At 39.0% G+C, this 27757-nt stretch overlaps 1 protein-coding gene across 1 annotated transcript; it reads right to left on the minus strand.

The window, feature by feature from the left end:
- LOC135467118 (uncharacterized) lies at window positions 1-21985 on the minus strand. The gene is given in 10 exon segments (XM_064744879.1): window positions 1-117; window positions 1137-1558; window positions 1561-1578; window positions 3681-3753; window positions 4043-4158; window positions 8637-8778; window positions 9163-9216; window positions 16386-17044; window positions 19041-19166; window positions 21922-21985. Coding segments are annotated over 10 exon segments (1710 nt in total). The 3' UTR covers window positions 1-81.
- Window positions 21986-27757: the final 5772 nt, after the last annotated feature.

A 27757-nucleotide genomic window follows, 5' to 3' on the forward strand; every position in this document is an offset into this window, starting at 1 on the left:
GAACTGGTTTGATTGCGATTGCCTACACATCCCACTGCACACACCACTGCTTCAGCACACTGTACAACGCTATCGCGTTCGTCAGAGGTAGGTCGTCTGTGATGTTAATTCAACGACCTGCAACATCAAATACAGTTTTGTCAGGGAAGTAAAAGCGATCTCATATAGGGTGATTATTTCCGAAACAATCACAAACAGCACCGGCCTCTTCAACTACATATAAATGCGGTTATAAAGGCGTTTAAGTATGTATACGGTATGGTAAGCTTTAAGTGTTAGGCACAGTATGACGTTACATCGCTTTTTCTTCTCCATAATTGCAGCATTTGATAAACTGGTTGATTGGCTGGATGTTGCTATGTCATACTCATTTTTGTGTTCATTTGACGATAGTGGTAAGTATATTATGGGCGGATAAAACCGCAGAGCGCGGATAATTTATATATTTATTTATATTTATTTTTTGATTAGTGTTTTACGCCGTACTCAAGAATATTTGACTTATACGACGGCGGCCAGAATTATGGTGGGAGGAAACCGGGCACAGCCCGATCGAAACCCACGACCATCCGCAGGTTGCTGGAAAACCTTCCCACGTACGGCCGAAAGGAAGCCCACATGAGCTGGACTTGAACTCACAGCGACCGCATTGGTGAGAGGCTCCTTGGTCATTACCAGTGCACGGAGAAAGATATGATGGTGATTATTTCCATGCGCGACATTTGCCCTACTGAGGAAGGTAAGTGGTGGAACTTCAAGTACGACTAGATGAGAGAGCACCACGACTCTTTATTGGCACCAAGGCCCCAAAACCAGAGGAGCAGGGCTCCAGGACATTTGATATCAGAATAGCTTTCTTGTATCCCTTAGATCATGTCCTTACTCATACAGAATAATAATGTTCACTCGCATGTTATCTTTTATCTGCACACAAAACCAGAGAATAATGGATTCACAGAATCACTTTTTGGCATTTAATTCCATTGAAAAAAGTACATCTAAGAGAATTTATGCTTCAGCTGATCTTTTCTAATATGATTTCCTTTCCCCTCAAAGGGAGTGGATGGCAAACCACCGTATTGTCAATAGATCGGACTTAAAATCGCGTAACTCATTCAAATCATAAAGGACCTCACCACTTTACTCTCGCAGCAAGGCGACGTCCGGGAAGTACTTCCTATTGAGGATATGCCGTTATGATTGGGCTCCAGGTCCAGGTTCTCGGGTGAGTCCTTGTCCGCCGAGAAATGACCGTTACACACTGAGTAGAGCTCTCCGCTTGTATGTCCATTCGACATGGTTGACGGGGTTTTGTTTACGGTGACGTGGCCGTTGGCGATCGACTCCTCTTGTAAGGAACTCAGCTGTCGGAAGATGCTCGGTCTAACGTGCTTTTTCTCCGATCTCCTCTTGCCTTTCGGCTCGTTGGCCTCATCATCGTCCTCCTTAAGAGCGTCAGAGATCATATTGCCATAGATATCGTCACCGTCTCCTCGATCTTTTCCCAAGGTGCTGATGAGCATCAGGGAGGCAAAGGAGGATATGGCAGACATTGTTGACCCGCCCGCCCCTGGCCGTCTACGGAAGGACATGAAAAAAAATCATTACAACGGTTATAGTAGGGAATTCCAAGTAGCGCTAAATGATTGACTGAAATCTACATTTACTTGATTGGTGTTTTACACCGTGCTCTAATAATTTCTCTTATGGTGGCATTATGGTGGGAAAAACACGGGCAGAGCCCGGGGAAGGTATATGATTGAAACAGTATGTCCTTTTGCACTACCCATAGAAAGAAAGCGTTTTTGTGCGATAAAATGAAAAAAGAAAAGTACATGCTAAAACAATAGAGTGCAAGGTCATTAACGTTCTACATATAAGTACCTAAGCTATTTTGGGGATGTATGTGTCTGCCCTCAAGGCCTTTTACTACCTTTAATTATCCTGTGCTCTTCATTTTAATATGTTTGTTTGATTGCTTGAGAGTGTTTGGTACAAGTATTGTCAGGGGTAATTTACCATACTTGTTGGCGCAGGAATACTGTATTCTGTAGATTATAGCTATGTAACAAGGAACATATTACATTTAAACCAAATTTCCTCGCTGTAAAAAAGTCATTCGCGACATCGTAATGATGAGTGAGCCTCGTTGATCATGAGTGGAAAAGTACCGGGGTACCCTTTGCCCCTTGCCTCCGTCCAGAAACTTTATGATAATAAGAAGAGATTGGAACTTTATTGCTGGAAGCTTTGGACCCGAGCCATGAGGCTTGAGATTGTGACGTCAATCGAAACTTCTTGGCCTTGATGAATGCGTCAGGTTTGTTCGAGCATCATAAATCAAGCAGAAATGAGTCGAAAACAACAGTTTGTATTCCATTGGCTTGTCGGCTGTGCCGTGTTCCTATCATCAAACCTCTGGAAATTAAAGTATATATTAGCCCACCGCTCAAATGAAAGTTTCTCTGCGAATACAATGGCTATAGTATAGTCAGAAAGCCCTTAAGGTTGTAGGTTTTATTCTGAGCAGCGATCTTTGGGTCTTCAACAAAGGCGCACAATTACATGTTCGGTAAAACCCGATGCCTATCGTATCGGTCTGTGGCTATGTCTGCCATACAGATAGGTTTAAGGGAGTGTTCAGCGTAGTGGTGGAAACGACCACATTGGCAGCATATTCCCCCAAAATCGATTGGTTAGCTTGGATAATACAGCCAAGGAGAAGTGTGTGCATGACTGAGCTCGGACCTCAAGCCGGGTTCTTTACCCGAAAATGATGACTTCATGCCCAGAGAAAAACTAATCGGAAGTTCTGTTCTCTGTCGATTTAGAAGACGAATACACCGATATTTGCTCTTGTTCACACTGCTAAACAATGATCAACCCATACACCAAAGGTCATAGCGTAGTGAAATTGAACCCACTTAACGGGTGTGTAACGCCTTACTGGTAGATATGCTAACCGAACTAGTGCAAAGATAATCTTTCTTTAAGCCATGCTGTTGCTTTGAAGATTTCTGTAATGGTCGAGGTTTTGAAAACGTGGATAACTGAACGATAATTCCTAGCGAATAGTGTGAGATTTTTTAAACATAAAAACACGCATGCTGTCCAATTAATAATACATTGCAAATAGACAGTTTTAACATTGGCCATGAAGTCGTGCCTCCCTGTTCATATCATTTTATGCATTCACTTTCGTTTTGAAAGCATGACAGCATAAAAATTACCGTCTTCTTCACTTTATTTTGGGCCCTGTATTATCCTCTACCGATAGACAAAAATTTCAACCCTATTCTGACAAATATTTTTTAAAAGACTACAAGAAAATGACTGTATATATGACTCGAAATTTATCCAAATGCGCACACAAGCAACCGACTTCCTAGATCTGTGTTTCGCAAATGATGTTGGACGGCATTGCTTTTCTCCTGGCCATGTTTCATGGAAAATCCACGAAGTCGTCATTCTTGGGCAACTTTCCAAACAGTCATCCATATATCACTTGATTTTTTTTTGACCTGCTCGAATGGCATAGTAAACAAGAAAAGTCTGTAGTACGAACCACTTTGGAACAGGACCTCTGCTCAAAGCCCACAATCCTGTTTCATCAGCAGAATCCTAAACTTATCTCTATAAGAACGCAAGCATCTGCTCTAGAAACACTCCGGAACACTTACATATACACGCTGATATCTCCTCTTCATTCGCCCCCTTAGACCTTGCCAATGCCACCAGAAGTTGCACGTCTCTCTGCGAAACAATTTACTTCCATGAAACACAAGTAGCTGTTTCAGTTTTCTTGTAATGCGAATTTATTTATTGACTTAATTAGTGATAAACGCAGTATACTCAATTTTTTTTTCGCATAATGCGGAGGTATAGTTTATGGAAGAGAAAACAGGAGAAGGTGAGTATCGCAATAACTGGCATGGGAAACAAACTCCTGGAATAAAATCCGACGCCTACCTCATTGCCATGACGGTCTCCAAACAGTTGTACGTACATAAGCTGGACAAGTGCATTCACTCCTTATACTTACCCTTATTTCATTTAACAGAGACTGCAGTTTAACAATCTTTTGCTCTGCTTTCTTCTTCGATCGTTGAATCGTCATCATCTCTATATGATGTTTATGATTCATCGTCATTAGAAAACCTAAGAGGCAAATAAAAAAGGAACAACTTTACATGCATTAATTGAAAATTTGGGGTTACTGTACATAAATGAGCCACACCTGGTACTATTCAATATATTTAATCAGACAAACCAGTTTGTTAATCACGGTAAAACATATGATGAATGGATTAATGTACGGTTTTAGTTTTTGTCGTAATAAAACCGTTCAGATGTAAGGGAACTGACTGAGTGTAACTTTCAAAATACACCGCAACCTGCGTATAGACGTGGATTTCCCGTGTGCGGTTTCCTTCCACCATAATACTGGCGGCCGTTGCATTAGTGAAATTTTCTCGAGTACTGCGTAAAACACCAATAAAATAAATAAATGAATTAAGTAATCAAAATTAACCAGATATAAGCCAATGGCATGCTAAACGCATTCTGATTATTACCATGACATTCATGAATAGTCTAACGGTATTTCTATCCACAGCCATAGAATAGTCAGCCCAACCAACAAGAGTTGAATATCCCCTACATTTTAAATAGTATAACACAGTTGTGATATTGATGGAATGATCCATATGTTTCAAAACTCCCAATCAAAAACCACTGTTATCAACAAATATTAACAATAAAAAGTATATAAACAATCTAATTAAAGTCTGATTATTTATTTTTTTTTTTTTTTATTTATTTATTTACTTGATTGGTGTTTTACACCGTACTCAAGAATATTTAACTTATACGACGGCGGCCAACATTATGGTGGGAGGAAAGCCGGCACAGCCTGGGGGAAACCCACGACCATTCGCAGGTTTCTGCCGACCTTCCCACTTACGGATGGAGAGGAAATTAAAGTCTAAAGCACAGAGAATAAAACCAAAGCAGCGACGATAAGTGCGATAGCTGGCAAATGGTCACACGTAACCGGTGAAATACGACCTCTTGTCAATATACCTGAGTTAGCTTTTTTTTCTAACTCTTCATGTAAATACTTAAATAGTAGCAAATTATCATACCGACACACCCCTCTTGATTTCCACCTAATTTTGTCACCACTCAACGGGGTACACAAGAGAGCGAAGATAAAAGAAATAAACTGTCATGGCTGATGACGATCAGTGGTTAAAATGTGTTGGACAGTTGGATAGGTATATAGATATTCAGTGACGTAAGGATAAGGATTAACGCTAAAGCCCTGTCATGTTAAAATGCAATAATACTAGCTGGAATTATTATGTCTCGCATGGGAGTAAAAGATGACCGTTTAAGGGAGGTAAGGCACTACGCGTTGACGGTTATTCCTATGCTTTACTAAGCAACCACTACTAAGCAAGAGGCTACGAGGTTTTAAGTGTGAGGGAATACGGGGAACAAAATTCATCTAAATGAAGTCGGTCCAAGCGGTGTTGCCTTTTGTTTATTTTATGTAATACTCCCTACTCGACTGTACTGTACAGAGGAGTTGTAACGAAAAGGCGTATTTCACAGACATAACTTCAGAGAATTATGTGTTTTCACACAGCTTGGAACGACTCGTTTAGGCAAGAAGCGTTTCCCATAAACATTGTTTCAGGATCATGATGTGAAAAAGCAGGTGGAATATTTAGAAACCCTTTTTGAAAGGGTAGTTAAATGGCATGTATCTATCTTTGAAATCATTAATTTATGATGGAATTTACACTTAAGTTATGGCATAATCAAGATTCGCCTGTAAACAACGCCCGATAGTCCTTTTTTATTATTTCATTGCAAGAATGTCATCCTTGGGCATAAAATGAAAAAAAAGGACTTTAAGCGGACAACATTGAACTATTGACCCTCTGCCATAGCCTTCGTCCCAGCAGTTGTGTTTTTTGACAGCAAAAGAAGACCGGACTGAGTAGACGATTTCCATATCTATAATGATCAGTTCTGAAAAGCTTTAAATGTCGTGACGAACTTCGACAAGGACATGTCCTTGAAGGCTTGTTAGCGGCTTGTGCTGAAGTGTGGCGGTAAGATTCCCTGGTTATCCGGATTGGCAAATATGGAAAGAAGGGATGGGGGTACTAAGATAAATGAATATAAAGCATGATGGAATTCTAGCAATATTGGGAAATTATCAAGACATATTTATGCCAGGATGGCTGCAATTGGGAAATAGGGATACCCTGGATGAAATCTATACCAGATATCTGTTATTCAAATATTACCAATTCCAAACAACTGCAGGTCAACCTGGACTGGCGCATGTCAATCGATCGGTTGCTGTGGCCTCGCCAAGAAAACTATATAGCAAAATCGCCACATCACTAGCAGGAACGGAGCAGCCATGCAGCCTGGGAGTATAAGGGAACACGAGTCAATGAGGGTTGTGCTCACCCAATGAGGACAACGGAACGTCTTAAGTTTAATCATGCTTGTCTCTTTCCAGGGACGTCGAATCCTGGATTGTAACAGATATATAAGAAGAAGCAGAAGAAATGTCGCAGCCAGAAGATGCAGCTTTGCATATGATGCACTTCTGCCATGTTTTCTTAGCATGTTGAAAAAATTTGTGAAGGCAGAATGCAGTTGCACGTACTGCTGTTTCGTGTCCTTGTAAATCACAGTTGCAGCATGCCTCAGAAATATCCACGAGGATGTCAACAAAAATCGATTTACCGGATAAAAAGAGCTCTGGCTTACTGGTACCTAGTAAGTGGCTGGCAATTTGCTAATATTAATTTTAAAAGTGTGATGTATAAAATTTGTATAAACATTGCAGCTGATACAGATAATCTCACTTTTATTGCGTAGTCGGTCTACACATGTGTATCCGGTTGAATAAAACACCTGGGCAAAATTGGAGATTTTTTTATTCGCGAAATTGCAACAGACTTGCACGCATTCGTGTGCATCCAACTGTGTGCCTTTTAATGTCTTGCGCCAGACATTTGATCATGTATAGAGTGCAAAGGAATTCGTGACAGATTTTTAAATATTCCCTGGTGTTGACCAACTCATTGATAAGATAACTGTGTGTTTATACACCAGAAAGATGAGGATATCTGGACAGCACAACCCATGATGAAATAAAAAGCAAATAGTTCCACAAGCACAAGTCATTATCATTACCTGTGATAGTAAATGTAGAGGAGTATTGGTCTATCGTGTTATACAAAAAGGAACTCGAAATTTCCAGATGCGGAAGTCGAAATTTTCAGATAAGAAAGTTGAACTTCGAGAGCAGAAAGTCGAGATATTAAGCATAGGTCAACATTTTGACCTTGTTACGTCGAAATGTTACTCCCATCCCACTCCCCCACCCCCTCCGCCTCCATCATTTATCAGCAGCAGGTTTCCATACCATGGTGTTCAACAAATTTTCCAAATAAAATAATATATTTTCCGCTAGGAGTGTCATTCACAGGAGTGAATCAAAACATAGCAGAGTCATGGAATCAAAGAAGCCAAAGAGCTATAGGGTTTATGGATTTAATTCGTTCATACATTCGTGCAATTTAAATTACGGTATAAATCATTTGAGTTAAATGGCCTGAAGTTTGGACACCACTTTTACCATGCACAACTCTTTTTCTACAAAACATATTATTTCATCACAAAATGTGATCCTTAGGTGGTTAAAAACAGAGTATAGGCCATGGTGCTTGGGAACATGTAATTAGCTACTATTTATGCATTTACATGAACAGTTAAAAATAAAACCCTAACTGATGTAAATTGACAAGAGGGCGTATTTCAACGGCTACGTATGACCATTTTACAGTATTTTATGGTTTTGGATGAATTGTAAAATATTATCGTTTTTAGATGGACGTGTTAACACATGTAGTTTTAACGTCCCGATCGACACATGTACCACTGAGCAAGAGTCCGTGGACGAATATGTACGAGGATATGGACAAACACTGGTAATGGGTTTGGCCGGGCGGAATCAGGCCTTACGAACAAGGTACAGAAAACGTCGAAGTGATTGAGAAACACCTTTCACTAAGAGTAAATCCATGTCTGAATAATAACAGGAAATTATGGGTTAAATACGACTTGCCAATAGCACGCTAGTGGAATTTCCCACCCTAGATATTCAAATGTAATCACCACCATTCACGGTTTCCTTTGCTCCCTGATAGTCCCCTATTTGACCAATTCCATTGGGCCACTGTTTGTCAGATAGAGAAAGTCTGTAGGTGTGGCAAGTGATACACTCTCAGTAGATTAGATTAGTACAAATGGAGAGTTGCTAAAACGTTCTGGACCGAGAATTGATTGATATGAAGACTAAAAGTGCACTCTTTTAAAACCACTTATGTAAATTGAATTTATTTACCGCCAAAATATGCTCCATGAGGATTTTCTACGTCCGCTTCATGTTAATCCTAAGCATTCAGTATAATAGCCCAGAAATTCACGCTCTCCCTCAATCCTGGTGGTGTTTTCGGAGCAGAGCAAACTAAGCAATGGCAGAATTTGACCTAATTCATCGAGCCTCATACAAAAACCAGACGAATATGTAGAGTCATACTTACTATTTACAATTCTGATTACACGCCAAGGCAAGAAAAAAACTAAAATAGTAGCTGCATCTTTTCCGGCCTCGTACATGCCTGGTTGTCCCAGGAACACGAAGTCCAAACAAAAAGAAGATATCACTATAAAGGCGTCAAAAACCTGAAACCAAAAGAAAAAGAATGAGATTCAAATTGTGTGGGATATTATAGATAGACCTCTTAGGAGAAAGAATGATTTAACATTGCCACTGCATGTCAGTAATTACTATTTTCACCATATTTCCAGTTAGGTTTTAAGTTATGATATAGAAAATGGACAACACGGCTAATTGAAACATGTGGGGCCAATTCCACGTAGCAATTTTTGACGTAAGTAAAAATACTTTTGATTTCAGTTGGCTACAGAGATTTTTTTTCCGACAAAATTCAAAATGCCATACAGCTGTTTTCTCGTTAAACATATTATGCTCCCAACAGTTTAACTTAAAGGTTCTAAAAGTGTTTGACTTGTTTAATCATTTTCCCAACAGTGTCAAGAACTTACCTCAAGTTTCTGTTTACAAAAGTCCTTCCCCATGCATATTTGTTTAACCAGTGTCTAAAAGAAGAAGAAAAAAGGACTTTAAGGAGAGCTGTTTTATACATTAAATTTCACAAGGTCAGTTGACTGACTAATATATAGTTACGTCGTGGCGCTATTTAATAGAGTGAGTGAGTGAGTGCTTGTGGTTTAATGTCGTACTTAACAATTTTTCAGTCATATGAAGACGAAGGCATCCTTAGGGTGTATGTAATGTACCTCCTTGTCGCAGGACGGATTTCCACCGCTCTTTTATCTAGTGCTGCTTCACTGAGACGACTTACCGAAGGCAAGTAAGCCGTCCCGCCCAAGCGATTATACTGATACGGGTCAACCAGTCGTTGCACTATCCTCTTCTTGCTGAACGCCAGGCGAGGATGTTTACAACTTAGGTGTGACTCGACCTATTTAGTAGAACTTGATGTTCTGACTGAATGACGGAAACTTTAAATTTGCTTTTGGTTCAATGAAGGAAGTTGTTGGCGTACTCTTCAAACAAAGTGTCCTCAAACATAATCTAGAACGCAAAAGCTGTCACTATAACCGTGGCACCATCAAATGATACAGATATGCATTTCCAGTTACAACACGGCATGCCATTAACAGAGAAGATCAAAATGACCAGATGTGATGTGAAAACTAGCAATCGCTTAGCTGTTATTCACACGGACAGAGAACTAGACTTTGGGCATGTAGTTCAGTCTATAATCATAATAACTGATTTGTTACCCGCTATCCATTTCCAAGAAACAATAAGAACCGGTACAACTGCACTGCCTATTGTTTTTTCAAAGGATACGAGACATATTGAGCTGGGTGCTCTGCATGGGAAGCTTTCAGTAAAGTCTTCGTTTTACATACCCGCATCTGATAAAAGACAGACTCAAAGCGCTACTGAGATGCATATTTTTGTTATCGACAGCTGATATTCTAGCATGGTACACGATTTGAATTCTGATTTTACTCATTCGCCCAGAACATACATTGCGTCTTTCCAACATTACTGAAAACTGCTGACCGATTCTTTTTGTATGATTTCGTCTCATTTTCATACTTTATATACTTTCTTAGTTCTTTGATAATTTGTGTTTAACGTCGTTTTGGGAATTGTCCCTGCGATTATTAATCTGGAACTTTCTTATTCGTTGATGGCTGGTATACGAATGTCTGTTTAAACGCACAGATTTGTACGGAATGTTCCATAACAGTGCTCAGTTCATCGCATGTAGGCGTACTTAAATACAAAAATATAACGCATGTCCAAAGATCAACCACATGAGTTTATAATGAATCGTAAGCATTTAATCAAAGTTGGCTAGAGTAGCATTCATAATGGTAGAGCTATATTGGTAGATACTGCCACGGAGTTGCTAAGAATTTGGGTTTCATAATCCGCTTACGGCATGCCTCAAAATGCTGTCACACGTTGTTACAAACTTGGCGTAGACATATCTAATTTCTATTTGACTCAGAAAGTATTTTAGGATTTCGTTCTTGAGATTGGATTGGAGAATATCGACGGTATACATTTGACATCCTTGAAAACTACTCACTAATTCTGTTATATATTTAACCAACCTCATATTATAAAATGCTTGCTTAATTTGAACGGATGTTTTGGAAATGAATCTGGATACCACATGTTTTGGTGTACCTACCAGACAATTAGTGTTAGGGACATGTAGTAAACAGTGAACAGACGAATAAAATAGATGTTTAATAATTGCCAAGTTTGATAACATGTTACAACATGCATTCAAGGAACACAATCTTATCTAGAATATAGCCTCGTTGTGGCCTATTGGGAGTCTGTTATACAAACGCCGATTCACACATCTCCAGAAAACGAACAGGTATAACTATTCATCTCTTCCCCGGGGAGACTGATATATCGGCCTGGATTAATTCATTTCGAGAATAGATATCTCTAGATGATCGTTATTAAGGCGTTGATGATGGCAGGAAATACACGGTTGGACAGAAAGTATTAACGACAAACACATTGCGTCAGAAATAACAGATTAGTCAATTTTGTACCGAAATTCTGTACTAGAATATCACGTTAAGATAGGTTTTAGTCACTGTAGTTCTATTCAACATTTTGATAAAATGTCTTATAGGGACCTGGGGCAGCTTGCACAAAGCAATCGCAGGATAAGTTGACTGTAACTACCATGGCGACACATGATAAAGACATATGTTGCCATGGTAGTTACAGTCAACTTCAATTATAATTGCTTTGTGCAAGAGGCCCCAGAATTCTAGAGTGGATAAATTACTGTTTATCACTAAATTAAAAATCATAAAGATATTGAAAAGTATGAGCCAAAGGTCACAAGATCAAATCTCTTGAATAAAAGGATTTTTTGTCCATAAATCTTATGAACTTGGAGTTTTGACTATAGTCTGTTTCCTTTAACCAGTCGCTAACATCCAGCTGCGCGTAAAATCAGCAGCACTCTCTGCTAAAATTGTCTTTCGTTTGTGGCACGCAACACCATAAGCTCGTCCATATTATGACAAAAACGATGTAGTCAGGATACTTTTTCTCATTCATAATATACATAAACTTAGTTTTGACAATAAGAAATCCTTGGGTGAAAGTGGGTGTGAAAAGTAATTTGTTTTGAAATGACTGCACCAACATGCGGTTAGAACAAACTCCACGCAGCAACAATGTCTACACGAATACGATTCATTGTTTCTTATATCGGAATTTCCTGACATCCAACTCTAAAACCCTACAGCTGTGAGACCATATACTACAATGGATAAAATATAATTCATTTATTAAGGTTATATTATATTAAACCGTGCAAGCAATTTCATATAGGGCAGCGCCAGGAATAGGGCTTACAGTATAGTAGCTGAGATTACTGGTGTCGCCCTGCGTCAAAACTTGTTTAGCTCCGCCCAATACCCATCATGTCACTGGCTTTTCAATAACTATGACGACAGTCGAGCCAATAGTTCTTGCCGTAGAAATCGAGCTTATGAAGTTTATCATTATACACTGGAAAAAGTATTCTAACTGCATTTTCTTTGCAAGAATATGCACTTTTAACATGTCCATGTGCATGCAGAGCTTCGTGTTTTTACATGTCACTGACTAAAGGCAATTTTGGTTGCAAGTATGACTGATTCTACAGATACCTGAATATAGATGACTAGCTAAAAGAAACAGACTATAGTGACACCATGTGCAGATAAAATAATTGTTTAAACTTTGATATTAATAAAGGCTGAACCGTGATGCTTATAAATGTATATACGCGAAGGCAACGGTGGTAAAAATCCAAACGTAACGTGCGTATGTTTATCAGTAAAACATCGAATCCCTGAGACTTATACTTGGAGCAATACTGAAGTGTAAGGCCGCCCTTAGGAGTGAGGGATTTGCATACAATAACTAGTCGTCGAGAATTCGTTTAATCAGCTGTATGCTTGGTCGCATCCAATTTCTCGTTGTTAACTTAGTCTACTCAGAGTAGTCATTCTGTTTTGATATTATTAGAGCGTATCAAAGTTTGCATGTTGTAGAGGAGATCGATAACGAGTCAATTCATGTCGCTCTATTCTTCTCATCAGACCATCTGACTAATTAAACCTCACTTTGTTGCTTTGAAACTATGGCGTAACGGGATTATCTGCCGTCATTCATCCAGGAATGGTGCAGAAATTGGCAAACCTGAACATTTGCAGCGATCAGATATCTTTGTGCCCGCATGCTTTGTCTGGTTCCGCACACGTGCTAGTTCTTTGTTTTTATTAGGCCTGCTATTGTATATTTATATTCAGTATATAAATTGGTCTTCACGAATATACAAAGGTTATTTCCATGATGGCATCAAATCCTCCTGTACAGAGGGTGGGAAACTCGGCCTATGACAAATGTTCAAATATCGTAATGTTAAAATCATGTGTCACATGCAAATTTCCCGCGGATGGGAGCATCTGGGATAAATGGGTATAGGCTCTCACTCTAACAGCTCTAAGGCTCTCTAGTTAGTTTCACCGATGATCTATCGTAATATGACGTAATCGCGAGACGGGCGATAAAACCATGACTATGAGGAGCAGTTCATTTCTTCCTTCATTATAGAATCTGCAAATTGTTGCGGTCTCCAAATATACATAATTATATCCATGAGATGTAAGAACAATCTGGTAATGATATGTAGAAGATAGCAGTGTCAGTGTTGTCACCACAACCAGCTGTAAATTCCTCAATCACACTGCTTACATATAAAACATTACATTTTACATAATAGTGGCAAATTTATTAACCACGCATGCTCTTTTAAGACTTTCTGCTTAAAACTAGAAGAACGCTATTGCGCAATGAAGCTAGACTGTACATGATCGTGGTCTTCTTATCTGGCTGAACACGTTGACTTTTAATGTGTAGCACATAGACGTGCATAGCTTATCACCTGATACCTTTGATGTGTGTTCAGCTGTTTAGAAATCAATAACATTGAAGTTAATGAAGTTCATCGTCTGACAGGAGATAGTCCATGTAAATCATTACCTGTAATTAAGACAATTATGGATTTTCACTCACACGTAGGTGATACGGTAAAGTAAGAATTCCTATTAGTCTCATAAAAAATAGGATATTACATTCCAACGCACAAACAGCACAGGTAAACGATATGCCTGAAGTAAGAGTAAATTCTGATGTAGTTATCAAACCTGGGAAATAAAGGTATTTTATTACACCATGACTTGATTAATTCTAAACATATGTGGTGTTATCTTTTGTTTCTTGTTCTTTCTGTCTTTCTCTCGTCATTTATTAAGAATGATTCTTTTTTGTTTCATGTTCCGAAACAGTCTATTGCAACCATTTTAAGCTTTATTACCGCCTTGTATTTTATACTTAAAATGTGCTTAAAATTCTTAAAATGTCGCTTTTACATCTGAAACCAACGTAATGCAAAAGGAAATCACAATATGCTGAACGTCTTTAATAATAATATACAATTTTACACAGTGAAAATCCCATTAAGAACAAAGGCAGGGTAGTTTTTTTTAATTTTCGAGAAACTAGCGACAGCAAAAAGGATGAAATTATGGTAATAAACTTCAGCGTAATAAACTTTTTGGTATAAACTTTTGTTCAGTTACAATAGTTTTTTCTAGTCATTAAAACTTTTTGTGCAATAATTACATTACGATTCTACGGACGAAGTGGTCAAAGGTTCTATTTTTTCATAATTTATTTATTTATTTATTTATTTATTTATTTATTTATTTGATTGTCGTTTTACGTCGTACTCAAAAATATTTCACTTATACGACGGTGGCCAGCATTATGGTGGGTGGAAACCGGGCAGAGCCCTGGGTAAGCCCACGACCATCCGCAGGTTGCTGAAAGACCTTCCCAGGTAGGGGAAGCCAGCATGAGCTGGACTAGGACTCACAGCGACCGCATTGGTGAGACACTCTTTTTGATAATTAACAAATCAATTTGTTCATGTCTTCAAATACAACCGACCAGGTTTGTTATCTTAGATAACAATTTTTGTCAGTTACTTAGCCAGATTCATAAAGTTATCGTCACTGAATACACCGCTTACGTTAAAGTAATTCAGGTCCAAGCTGAGTCGTCAATTATTCACTTCTGACGATACAATGACGTTTTAGGGAAAAACTGGTAACGTGTTTACTCACGCATTACACGAGAACAAAGACCAATCCAGCTTGCACCCGAGTCGCCATGACACGGGGGAAATGTACACTGTTATCATCAAAGTCCGGAGGAATAACATGCTCATGATCATTAAGAAATCTTAATTGGCGCACTCTCGTTGACTGCAATTTGAACCGAACCAATACCATGGTTTATAATGGGCTAATGTCTGCAACAACAATCGTCAAAGACCGAAGTCAAACGTTGAAGGTGTCGTTGAAATGATCTCGTGGTATCCCAGGCAGAATAGTTCGCTCACCACCAGAATCATTACTAACAAACTATTTCAGACATCAATTGTCAGTTAAGGAAGGCTCAATTACGTCTTCACTTCCACCTGTCGAACACAGGCATCAAGTTGACGAGCTTGTGAAGTCCAACTCGTGGCGAGGTGACGGGTTATTGAAACGGATAATACTCGATACCCTACCGTTACTTGAAAGTTGGAGTAATCGGTCTGGACGTATAACTTGGATGTAAAACACAGAGATGGGGTGGGGAAATGGCTGACGAAGTTAATGATTTGCCGGTCTGCCAGTACGCTTTATTCTTATCACAGCGGCAGGTACATTCTGTATCAGTAGCCAACTGTCTTCATCTTTGTTTCCACCTCGATAAATTATAATGTCATCTCTCAACGGTTATAAAACGTTGCTAAAGCACAGTACACTACTATGAGGAACATTAGTAAATGCTGAATACATAATGTGAGACCAGGACAAAGTATTTTAAAATCATTCATTTTTTAAAACAAACATCTCGAAAACCTTGTTTTTTAGTGAATACGGTACACAACTCTCAGTTGGTAAAATGAATACATATTTCCGAACCTCTGACGACTGCAATGTTTTCTTTTCGCGGGTTTTTTTCTTTTTTTTGTAAATTTCAACATTCTTTTCTTCGTATCCCGATATTGTCGACGCAGCGGGTTGATCTATTTGGCTATATTTACAATGATACCTCACTGGAACGCCACGCCGAGACACCATCATCAACCTAGTTACAGTGCAGTAGAGTTATTGACAGAGGATACTCAGTAAGCATATATACTCTGTGTACTAGGCACAAAGGCATGAAATACCAAGATCACACGTATAAAAGATTCATGCCTGACTCAATTCCGGGTATAAGATGGGAATGCTGCATTTTAAGGCCAGCATTCAAACACTCGGCTTTTGTACTTGTTGGAGGATGACACGAACTAAGTATGAATGGCAGTCATCTTGAAATTGTCACGAAGACATCAAGCCATGAAAAAGCAAATGCTACTTAATTGTTTCTTGGGTGTGTACTATAACAATAAAAAATATGGCATCACCACTTGTAATCTAGGAAACACTCGTTCAGCTGCAGGTGTAATACAACATTCAAACGAAAACAATGGCGGAATCTGATATAATAACGTCGGTTAGAAACCATACCTGTCAAATTAAACGTCTAACCAAATAAATGAATAAATACCTTCATAACAAAAACATAGAATTCAGCTCACCTCACAGACCATCAAAAACAGGATCCCGATACTGCCGTAGTGTAAGCTCTTTGACACCATGTGTAATTTATGATACTCCGAATTGACGTCCATACCGTACGAGGTCGTTCCATTGTCTGGATACATGTGACCCACCAAGTAAAAGTCTTCCCCTTTATTATGAATTTCTATCACAAATATTTTTTCGCGATCGTCTTGAGCCAAGTAATCACAGCAATCCGATTCCATTGTTGGTGTCACTAATGGCGTATCCGTGTCATTAGCTTGGGAGTTTATATTGTTTTGTTCGACAGTTTTACTCCCAGAAACGTTGGACGTCCTTGAAATATCATCTTGCATTGTGTTTTCTAAGGCATTCGTTCGAAGACGGTCACTTGAAGCCGGCACAGTTGACCGTGTTACACTTTGCAATGATTCCGCACCGGCTTTAATAACGGTTTGAAAATTCCGCGGTACAGTATCGTCTGACGGTGAACAGCGTGCGCATGCGCACTTGCCGTGTGTGCTATTTTTAGCTCCCCACACAATGTGAGCTTTCTGCAAGTCTTGAAGCACCTCTTCCAGCGACACATCTTCCGATGTATTGAACTGTGTCGGGTAAGCCTCTTGGAGAAACTGAATGAATTTAGTTAATTCGGTTTCTTCATTTTCAAATCTCACTGGAAAATAAAAGAAAATAAAATGTATTTTCTTTTCAAGTGTCGTCTGAAGGCTTTAACCATTAACACACATCAAGTTACTGACTTCTTTGGAACCAAATGGTTTATTCGTGTGCGAATTGTGAACATTAATGCGTGTTCCGCGTTAACGATAGCAAGACACATTTCCAGACCAATGTTCAATACAAACCACCGAAGAACAAAACCTGTAAATAAAGTAAAACATTAGGAAAAAGTCATGTAACCTGTCGTCAGTTTTCGATGATGCTGGAAAGAAGCAAAAAAAATGTTATAGGCGTGTTTGATCAGCATTCAAATCGCATATGCATTCTAGTATATAAGACTTTGTTAATCAAAAATGTGTGTCTAACTTGCGCTTTGATTGCTAACGTTCATGATTTACGTGACGTTCATATCTCCAAAAAGGTGATTTTAGCCAGCACGATATATCCACACCCTATAACCCCAAGTAATTAAAATCATTTGTGAAGCATAACACTAGAGTTCTTGATAGAACGTCCATACTTTTTCACAAAAACATTTCATTTCATTGTAAAATTTCAAAAGACGAGGAGACGATTATGCATGATCAAAACTATAACAGACAAATCCGTATTCTGCAGATGTACAGAATCTTCTCAATCATGATTGACTGGTCTAAAGTCGTGAAGAAGTCGTGAAATAATCCAACTCAAAACTAAAAACATCTCGAAATCTGACACCGATGTCTTAAACGGTGTCCATTATTGCTGGGTTTAATAGTAAAGAGAAGGGCTAAAAACCGTCTGTCAGCTATAGAGCAGGAGGTATCCATGGTCCAGAGTTGTGTTAATTGTTATATGTTTAGTCTCTGGATCGATCGATGTACATCGGATCATTATGCCCCAGTTGTATACTCCTACATCACATCTGAGTAAAGCATAAACAACCGGAGAAATGTTTTGTGCCGTTTTTATGGATTATTGCAGACAAGCAGCAAACCGACAGAGCACAGCAGCTTCTACAACAATCCAGTGTTAACTCCAATGAACATAGAGTATATGTCATGATCTCTAAATGACAATTGTCCTAATGAGGTCAATCTTCATGATATAAAAAAAACACACATTTACTCCTTCACTTACTCAGTTGTAAATTTAACCATTATATGAACATTATATTGGATGTCATATTATAGTACTTATCTTTAGTTTATTTGCATGTCCTTGGTTGATTTACAGCTTCCATCAAAGCCGAGGATGTCCTATTGACGTTTTGTGGTTGTCGATTATAAAAGCTTGAAATAAAGGCACGTAGCAAATTATTTATAGTCGTGTTTCTTGCTCTCTCCAGTATGCAAATTTCGTATGGATCACACTTTTCAAAGAGATCACCATATATTATCTTCAAATGGTAACATCGCAAGTCAACGTCTTTCGGTTCTCTCTTTCTCTTGTATGTAAGCTTTGTATCATGAAGATCATTTGTTGATCACAATATCGCGTGTCCATTTCACAGCGGAAGCTATCGCAGAAGCGTCAAAACAATAAATCAAGGGCCAAGCTATATTATCGACAAATTACAACAAAACAGACCAATGTTCTTGGGCTCTGTTGTTTTGGAAAATGAATTCATCAAAAGCAGGACGCCGTAATAATTTCAGCCAGAATAGAGTATAGTTAGACAGCTTATCAAATGTAAAGCTTTTCATACCAAAGTTTTTCCAGGGCAGGCATTGTTGAGTGCAGAAGAAGGTGTAAGACGAAAGTATGCATTACCTATGACTTCTTATCCCTTCGTTGTATATCAGTGATCTATCTACATAAGCTCTACGAATATCCTTAGTTCGCGAAAGAGTTATTTACTCCACCAACAAGGCACTGATTTGCTCTAGGGCACTCTGTGTTCCCTGCATCCTATCGACTGGCCGCGCTTGTAAAATTGTGAAATTCTTCAGTGGGGCTTTAGATACTAATCAAATAAAGACAAAACATCATCAGGAATTGGATTTACTTACATCTTATTGCCTGTAGATCCACCATGAGTTCAGTGAGCACACACATGCACTCTATGATAACCAATGTGCATAGAATGACTAGAGTCGGTCGGCTCTGTAGATATTTTAACGTCTTTTTTTCTGCACCTGAAAGAATTATAAAGGAAGACAATTATTAACCCGATGTGTTAAAGGTGTATAAAAAAATTCAATTTTTTTAAACACTTCAAATGAGGGCAGAAGGTTAAGAATCCTTTTTCATATATCTTGATATCTGATATCACGTCCTTTTATAAGGGAGTTATGGTAATGGCGTTTTGCAGATGCTAAAAAGGAAAGAAAAGAAAAAATAAAAGAAAAGCTAGCTTCCATGAAACACTTTCAGGCCCAAACAAAAGTAGTTATACCGCTGTGAAGTGACGTTCCATCAAATCGCACCTATTGATAGATTTCAAATAAAAAACTAAACCTTGTAAACTGTCAATCATTTTAGTGGAAGTTAAAAAATGAAGTTTCTCATAGTATGAATTTTTTCATTTGGCCATTTGATCAATACGAAATATGGTAACGTGTAAATACGGTTTTCTCCTTCATTTAACTACAATTCATTGCAGTGAACATTAAGTTGAAGTACACTTTTCTTTGAAACAAAATTTTAACAATTGTTGCAAGCAGTGTCATTTATCACAAAATCTATATTCACGGTTGTCTAGCCACAACCTTTATAATTTTTAGAGCACGCCTTCCAACTCATGCGTTATCTCGTTTGTAGTTGTGTCAGTTTTGCGAGATAAGGCCTGCACATGCTGGGACACACTTCGTATGACACTCTCGTATGAGACACCCGATTGTGATTACAGCGCCTGCCAATGTGACAGGAACTGATTTTCACGGAAATATGTAAGAGATAAGCTTATTCATATCTAGATTTCATCTTTTTGATGTTATCGTGAGATTCTGTGTTGGGCGGCAGGGGTGGGGAGGGGGTTTCGCTAGGAGAGGGAAGGCCCCATACTTATTTTTCCCAAAGGCCCACTTGTATTCTGTTATCTGCACAACTTCAAAGCCACCTGATAATAGGTACAGTTTCACCCGCTGCTTGCCAAAGGCAGATGTGAAATGCTCTTAATGGCCTATATCTTCGTATAAAACGGACTGCCATTCGAGATGGAGACCAATTTTTAGATGTTTACTGTCCACTTAGATGTTTACTAAGACTGAACCAGACAACGAGGAATGGAAAATGTCTTGTGTCACAGGCATAGACAAATACTACTAAATGCTAAATACCTATGGTACATTTCTGAATCTTTCGCTATGTGACCCACATTTTTGTTCCCCTCGGCTGTATTTTTGTCCTGGAACATCAAAGTCTCTTATTTCCAAATAAAGCACATCTAGAGCAAACTTTCTCTGTATTAGACGCGGACACCCTCCGTTGCCTGTGAAACGTTTGTAAAACTACTGCAGCTACGACAGTGTGATATGTCACATGGTCACACATAACCAATGAAATTAGTTCCAACAACAAACAAGAATTTGACAACACGAAATGACAATAACAATTTATTAGTCTAGAAAGACACTGACTGATATTTGAAGCTCTACTTGTAAAATGACTAGTTCTTTTATCTCAAATGCATATGGACATTTCAGATGAGCATGCATGTTTCTTTGTGAAGTAGTGGCTCTAATGCTGGATCGTGAACTTTGCATTTATTCTTGATTTACTGCATGATGGTATACCAATTCCAGAATGGGATCTTATACATATATGTCTAATAGCCATGGCTTAAACATGTGTTTTCTTTTTGTCAAATATGATGTCAACACAGCATTTTGAATAAATCCAGACCAATGCATGACGTCTGATAAAATCAAATCGTTTCCCTTTTTCCGACTCGAAACTCGCCTATTTCAATTTAACATCACTGCATTTTTGACATAATTCTGCGTATACCTTGGTGCTATGGGGCGTGAAAGTATATACATGGACAGCAAGAAAGATGAAGCGGAAATACATTGAAACTGTTCCTGGAAATGAAAGATATGTATTCACGTTTATCACGAGCTGTTGACAGAAATTGTTTTTCATGCTTAACGACCCAAATGGTTGAACAGAATTTTTATCAACACGCACAAAAAATGTTTAATATATGGACAAGAGGATCTAAGACACACGAAAGATGTAAGATACACGAAAGATGTAAGATACACGATACACGAAAAATGCAAGATACACGAAAGATGTAAGATACACGAAAGATGTAAGATACACGATACACGAAAGATGTAAGATACACGAAAGATGTAATGACTTAATAATAAAGGTTGCAGTCCTGAAAGCGCTGCTACTAAAGTAGATGGCATCCTGTCATCATATTTACGTTGGATACTGATTGTTAAAAATATACGTCTTTATAGAACGTCATCCGCAAATTACGCCCGGTTTAACTGATCTCTGATGCAAATACCTTTCACCAACATTCTTTTCAAAACATCAGTTACGGGTAAATGGAGCGACTGTAAATGTGACAAGATGAATAGTATTTTAAGCCGTATTGAAGGAATTTTTGCTTGTACGACGGCTGCCATTTCTATGGTTGAAGGAAACCAAGGTAACCGAAGTAAACCACTACACCATAAGCACTCATGCTGCCGCATAGCAGAATTCGTGTTGGAAATATGGCATCCAGCTGACAGTTATCAAATGTGTGGTAGGAGAAATCCGGGAAATGCAAGCCGAAATCCAGCGGATCTTGCCACTCTAAAACACCATCGATCCCGAATCTTTCCTTGAGACAGCAATGCCAACATTTTACATGGCTGTCTTGTTTCCCGTAAAGAACAAGGTCATAAGTTAAATAATTTTACATTTAAATTGCTCTATTCTGCATTTTACTGGACAAAGGGTAATCTTGTCCAACTGTTCTGGATTTCTCTATCTCAGGATTTCTCTCATCCATGAAGTATATCTTATAAATTTACATTTCTACCTCTCTATGTTTAACGGTTTGACTTTCGTGCCAGAAACGTGTGGAAAATCTCCCCAACACGGATGTCAAAACAGCACACTCCTACAGATACCCATACTCCTTTACATCACCGCAACCGCTAAACAAGCTTGATCATTGGATCCCGTGGTGTGAACTTGTTTAAGCATAGCCTCACTACTGGTTAATTCATCAATAAAAGTGTTTCAGGTGTTGGTAAGAACTCCTTATAGGCGTTAAGTGATATTGTACATACGTCAGATTAAGAGAATGCACGTATAATTGAAAAACAAAAGATTGAGACAAAGTTTTTCTGTTTCATCACATCACTTCCTGCCTAAGTGACCCTGGTGACCTCGGCCCTGTTCAAGATTTCTGTACAACATTTGCTAGTGGTGACAGTGATGTAAAGCGAATAAAGAGAGCCACGCATGCGCTGTGTAAGGAGTATGAACGATACCTTGTCTGACCTGATAGACACAGGTATCTCAAACGCACTTTGCAGGTTAGATGAGCAGCAACTCAAGGTTCAGACATAAAAGAACGACCACAAAAACATGCGACCTCACTGATCAATGTTCAGTCGTCGAGCTACCCGGCGTGATCTTTGAATAAAAAAATTAGAAATAAATTTAAAGGCCGAAAATATTTCTTTGTTCCCCCGACGATAATCCCTTAATTTCCCGATATAGATTTAATTTCTTACTGGAAGATGAAGAATGGTCCTATGCAGAGAGTTCAATAGCATTATAAGTTTTGAATAGAATTCTGCATACGTTGACCGGATTAAACTCTCCATGGGAGGCTAAGAAATATTTCGAATTATGTGACCGGGCCATATTGATCTGTCTATTAGATGTCAGTTCAGCCAGACACTAGGAAAGTTCATATCTCCATTCCCAGTCCCGGTCATCCCTGAGACACCTAGCTTTGTGCTTTAGCTTCGGTATAGTAGGTCTAACACTCATTATGAAACAACTCAATTAGTCAATAATAAATTAAATATGTGTCCATGAAACGCAGACAGTAAGTAGTGCCGGATGCCATAATACTAGATTAGTGTATTCGTACTAACACTATTAGGAACAATTCTCACTCAATATCCGGTCTGTCTGTATGTACATGTATGTATCACGATGTCTGTCGAATGTGAGTATTGGTTTGAGCAACAATTACAGCCCCGGGCCATACAAAGAAAAATTGGAACGAGACGATTGGCTGATAAATATATTTGTGGAAACTCTCCATCATGTCTCTCAAGTGCAGTGGTCGTTTTGATAACCCCATTGCTACAGCAGACAATCTAATTATTAATCTGTTTGTTTATTTGAGTCTTGTTATGTGTCATGTGGTTCGATGGAAACCTTACTGAAAATATAATGCACATAATGGGGCCTCTGTAGCCGAGAGGGTTAGCACGCCACCCTTTCGATCGCTGTGAGTTCAAGTCCATCTCATGTTGACTTCCTCTCCGGCCAAACATGAGAAGGTCTTCCAGCAACCTGTGGATCGTCGTGGGTTTCCCCTGGGCTCTGCCCGGTTTCCTACTACCATAATGCTGGCCGCCGTCGTATAAATGAAATATTCATGAGTACGGCGTAAAACATCAATCAGATAAATAAATAAATAATGCACACAAAGTTAGCAATCTGTGTTTTCACCGTCCTTATTGGCAAAACAGTCGTTTTTTCTTTGCTGGTGCCAAAAGTACTTTATCGAAACCTGTCCTATCACTCACCTTTTTTATGTTTTTAGCATAATTATGGTCATTTCTTCTGTTTCATACTGGAGACAAGCAGAAGAGCGGAGTGGAGAAACCGTCATACCCACAACCTGGTAGATACTTCACTGTGTAGTGTCATATTGTTTTTCCTGTAGTGTTTTCTTGTGAACTAGAAATTTTAGGTTGTATATTTCGCAGTAATGTTTAATGTTAACTTTCACAGGTTTCATGAAGAATTGAAAAGTTTACATTCGTGTTGGCCTCTGTCCAAAGCTGTATGCTTTTATTGTTGATAGATACAGATCGTGAACCATGTAGCTCACTACAAGGAGAGTGATCAGCAACGACGTAGTGAAGCAAGCAATGTTTTTGTACGTCGTTTTGTAAAGATTTTGTGGTCTGAACGAGGCCGTATTTATGACTGACAATAAGCCGACTCGATCGAAGATCATAGTATGGTCATGCACTGGTCATGTTTTGGTCACGATTCACTACTTTTCTGTATGGGATGTATTTTCTCTTGGCCTGGTATGCTGACTAGAAAACCAGAGTAGCGACAACAGTATGTTAGTTGACGAATGGCCTCACGTAACTGCTGCAATTCGGTCTAATGCCAGTTAACATCAGTATACCGAAATACCTCGACTCAAGTGTCCATATCAGGGACTGTTCTCGCAAACGGGAACCCTAAGATAATATCCAAATGCCTGGCATCCGAAACTGGATCTTTAATACCATTCTGGAAATCGTTTGGTCAGTTAATCCCTTGAAACCTGTCAGCTAGTAACAGTGCCTTGCTTAAACTTCGGCCAAACCACTTGTCCTGTTTGTCTGATACTTGGCAATACAAACGTGATTGCCATTCTAAGATTGTCCGTCTTTGTACCAGTCATTAGTTCTGAGACTGTTCTGAACAGAGCTGTACATCCCCCACCCACGAACATGTCACGTTCTCGCCTTCGCTGACAGGGGGTCGAGAACAAAAGTAAGTGAACGTGAGGAAGCCATATTTGTGAGCAGGGCCCCGTGCGAAAGTGGCTGGCTGCAGCTAAAGCTGCTCGCCAAATCATGATAAACACGATTAGTAACATGGTTGAAATATACTGTTCGAAAAAAAGTAACAGATAATCTGTATAAGTAAAAACATTATATTTAATATCATTAATTAGATAAACAGTTTATTAAAATCACTGTCACCATGATATCGATGAAATGTTGCCGCTGGTTTGTTTAGCTATAGTCAGGCAGTCATTTTCACTGAGAAACTTGTAACGAAAACGATATACGGACAAGGTTCAGTCAAACGTACAGAAGCTTTACAAGCTTGAATGTCATTATGGTATGTTGGCGTGTTTGGCGGTTGTCCTGACTCATCGTCAACAGGCTAACTTTAATTGTTATTCACCAAATTTAAACAGTCGTTTTTTTTTACGAGTTTTAACACGAAATGAAATATACCATCTTTTTTTATCAGTATAATAGGGAATATCCCTAGTTATTTGCATGTTGGTAAAGGTGCACTCAGAAAGTAGGCTGGCAAAGACGACACAGAAACATTATTAGCAACTTTTGTATTTGATGGTTTGTTAATGGTTGGATACATAATTGGGAGAGCCGGCGGGCGAATGTAGGATTAACCGCTCGGTAAAAGCTTTTGTGTGAATGGGTAGATTGTTGAACTGTCAACGGATGGTTCGTTGGGTGGATGAATGGAAGGAAGATTGTATGGTAAAAGCAATTGTTTTTCCAATATGGTCATGTGATTAAGAATGTGACGGTTTTGAAAGCTCTTACTAAATTCATCCATGCAGCCTTAAAGAAAAAGACATACATTGCTATAGAAGTTGCTATGTATAAAAGCTATATACATAACACAAAATTGGTGGATAGGCCAGCGGAGGGTTCGTTTGGTGGATGAATAGATTGTTGTTTTCTCATTTTGGTCGATTGGACAACGGAAGGTTAGCTGAGTGGATAGATGGAAGGACTGATAGATGTTTGAATGGATGGCTCCTGGATTGTCAGTGTGGTAGAAAGGGTGGTTAGTTGGAGTGATGGCTGGAAGGATGAATTGGTGGTTAAAGAAATTGTTTTGTTTTGGGCGTATCTACAGATAGTTAGACTCTCACAGTGGTGAGTTGTTCAACGGATGGTTGGTAAGATGGATTGATGGAAGGATGGATGGGTGGTTAAAGAAATTGATTTGTTTTGGGTGTATCTATAGATGGTCGGATTGTCGCCATGGTGAGTTGTTCAACGGATGGTTGGTAAGGTGGATTGATGGAAGGATGGATGGATGGTTAAAGAAATTGTTTTGTTTTGGGTGTATCTATAGATAACTGGATTGTCACAGTGGTGAGTTGTTCAACGGATGGTTAAGGTGGATTGATGGAAGGATGGATGGGTGGTTAAAGAAATTGTTTTGTTTTGGGTGTATCTATAGATAATTGAATTGTCACAGTGGTGAGTTGTTCAACGGATGGTTAAGGTGGATTGATGGAAGGATGGATGGGTGGTTAAAGAAATTGTTTTGTTTTGGGTGTATCTATAGATGGTCGGATTGTCGCCATGGTGAGTTGTTCAACGGATGGTTAAGGTGGATTGATGGAAGGATGGATGGGTGGTTAAAGAAATTGTTTTGTTTGGGTGTATCTATAGATGGTCGGATTGTCATCATGGTGAGTTGTTCAACGGATGGTTGGTAAGGTGGATTGATGGAAGGATGGATGGATGGTAAAAGAAATTGTTTCGTTAATAGAGCAAATTTAAACTACATGAAAAGCAACACGAGAAGTATCACAGTGGTAAGTACATAGACTGAGATTATTTGCAGAGGTGAAGAGGTAAGAGTATGTTCGGTTATCCTTATCAAGATAAATGTTCATGTCTACTAGATTGATGTTAATCCTAACACGATACAAAGTCTCATAGTTAAATATATGGTTTGAAAATAATCTTGATCCATTCTCTTATTACTTTGCAAGTAGTGGCAAACCCTGCAATCTAAAAGGGTTTCCCCTCAAAAATTGTTACGATCAACACAGGAAAGGTAAATGTTATATTTATTATAAAAATGAAAACAATGTCTAAGAACCTAATTCTTGTCAGAATAATATGAACATTAACTGACCGCTATCCATACATTGGAGTTCTTAAAAATAGCCAAAATGTATGGTATTTATGACTCATTTAGTGACAAATGCTTTAAACCATGCCTAATCGCAGTCGGGTAACAGTTGGATATAACCCAAGGCGATGAGTTTGATATGTCAGAGCTGGCCAGAGTAACGCACTCTCACAATGCCCGTAGGACATCTCAGAGGGATTTCTGACAATGACTTATTTACAGCCTGTCACCACCGTGTTTAACTCGTAGAAATAATTCATGGCCCCGTGTGAATACACACTCAGCGGTGGCACCGCAAAAAGTCATGAGTATGTGCCAGCTGAACTCCTCGTGGCCAGCTAATGGTCGATGACGTACCGAATACCAACAAATGTTTACAACAGATATCCAAGAGGGAGCTCACCACTTCTCGTCGAAAAAAGTGATTCTTTTGTATTCGTTAACAGACAGACAGGAGCTAACGTGATCAGTCGTTTTGCCAGACGCCATTGTTCCGACACGTAATATCCACACGGAGCGGTTAATGTAGAAACCCAATTCGGTGGCAGTGCCTCTGCCAAATAGTACAGCCCCTGGAGAGATGGTATGACAGTGCTGTTCGTGATGTAACAATGGTCATAGTGCGGCATCTAGAATGATAATGATTATCTTCGCCAATCAGTCACGTCAGGCTATTGCTAAACTGCTCCGACAGCCTAGCCTTTGGACATTTTAGTCATTTCCCGACCAGACTTGCGACAAAAACAGACACCGTACAGACAAGTAAATAAAAAGAATAAAAGAAAAAGAAGAGATAAGTTACCTTGCTCCACAAGACAACTCCTCGATTGGCTTCTCCCTCACTTCCATCTCGGGTAAAATCCCAAATAGTGACGCCATGTTTGCTGGCTGGTCC

The sequence above is a fragment of the Liolophura sinensis genome, chromosome 6, assembly GCF_032854445.1.
Source record: "Liolophura sinensis isolate JHLJ2023 chromosome 6, CUHK_Ljap_v2, whole genome shotgun sequence".
Lineage (NCBI taxonomy): Eukaryota > Metazoa > Mollusca > Polyplacophora > Chitonida > Chitonidae > Liolophura > Liolophura sinensis.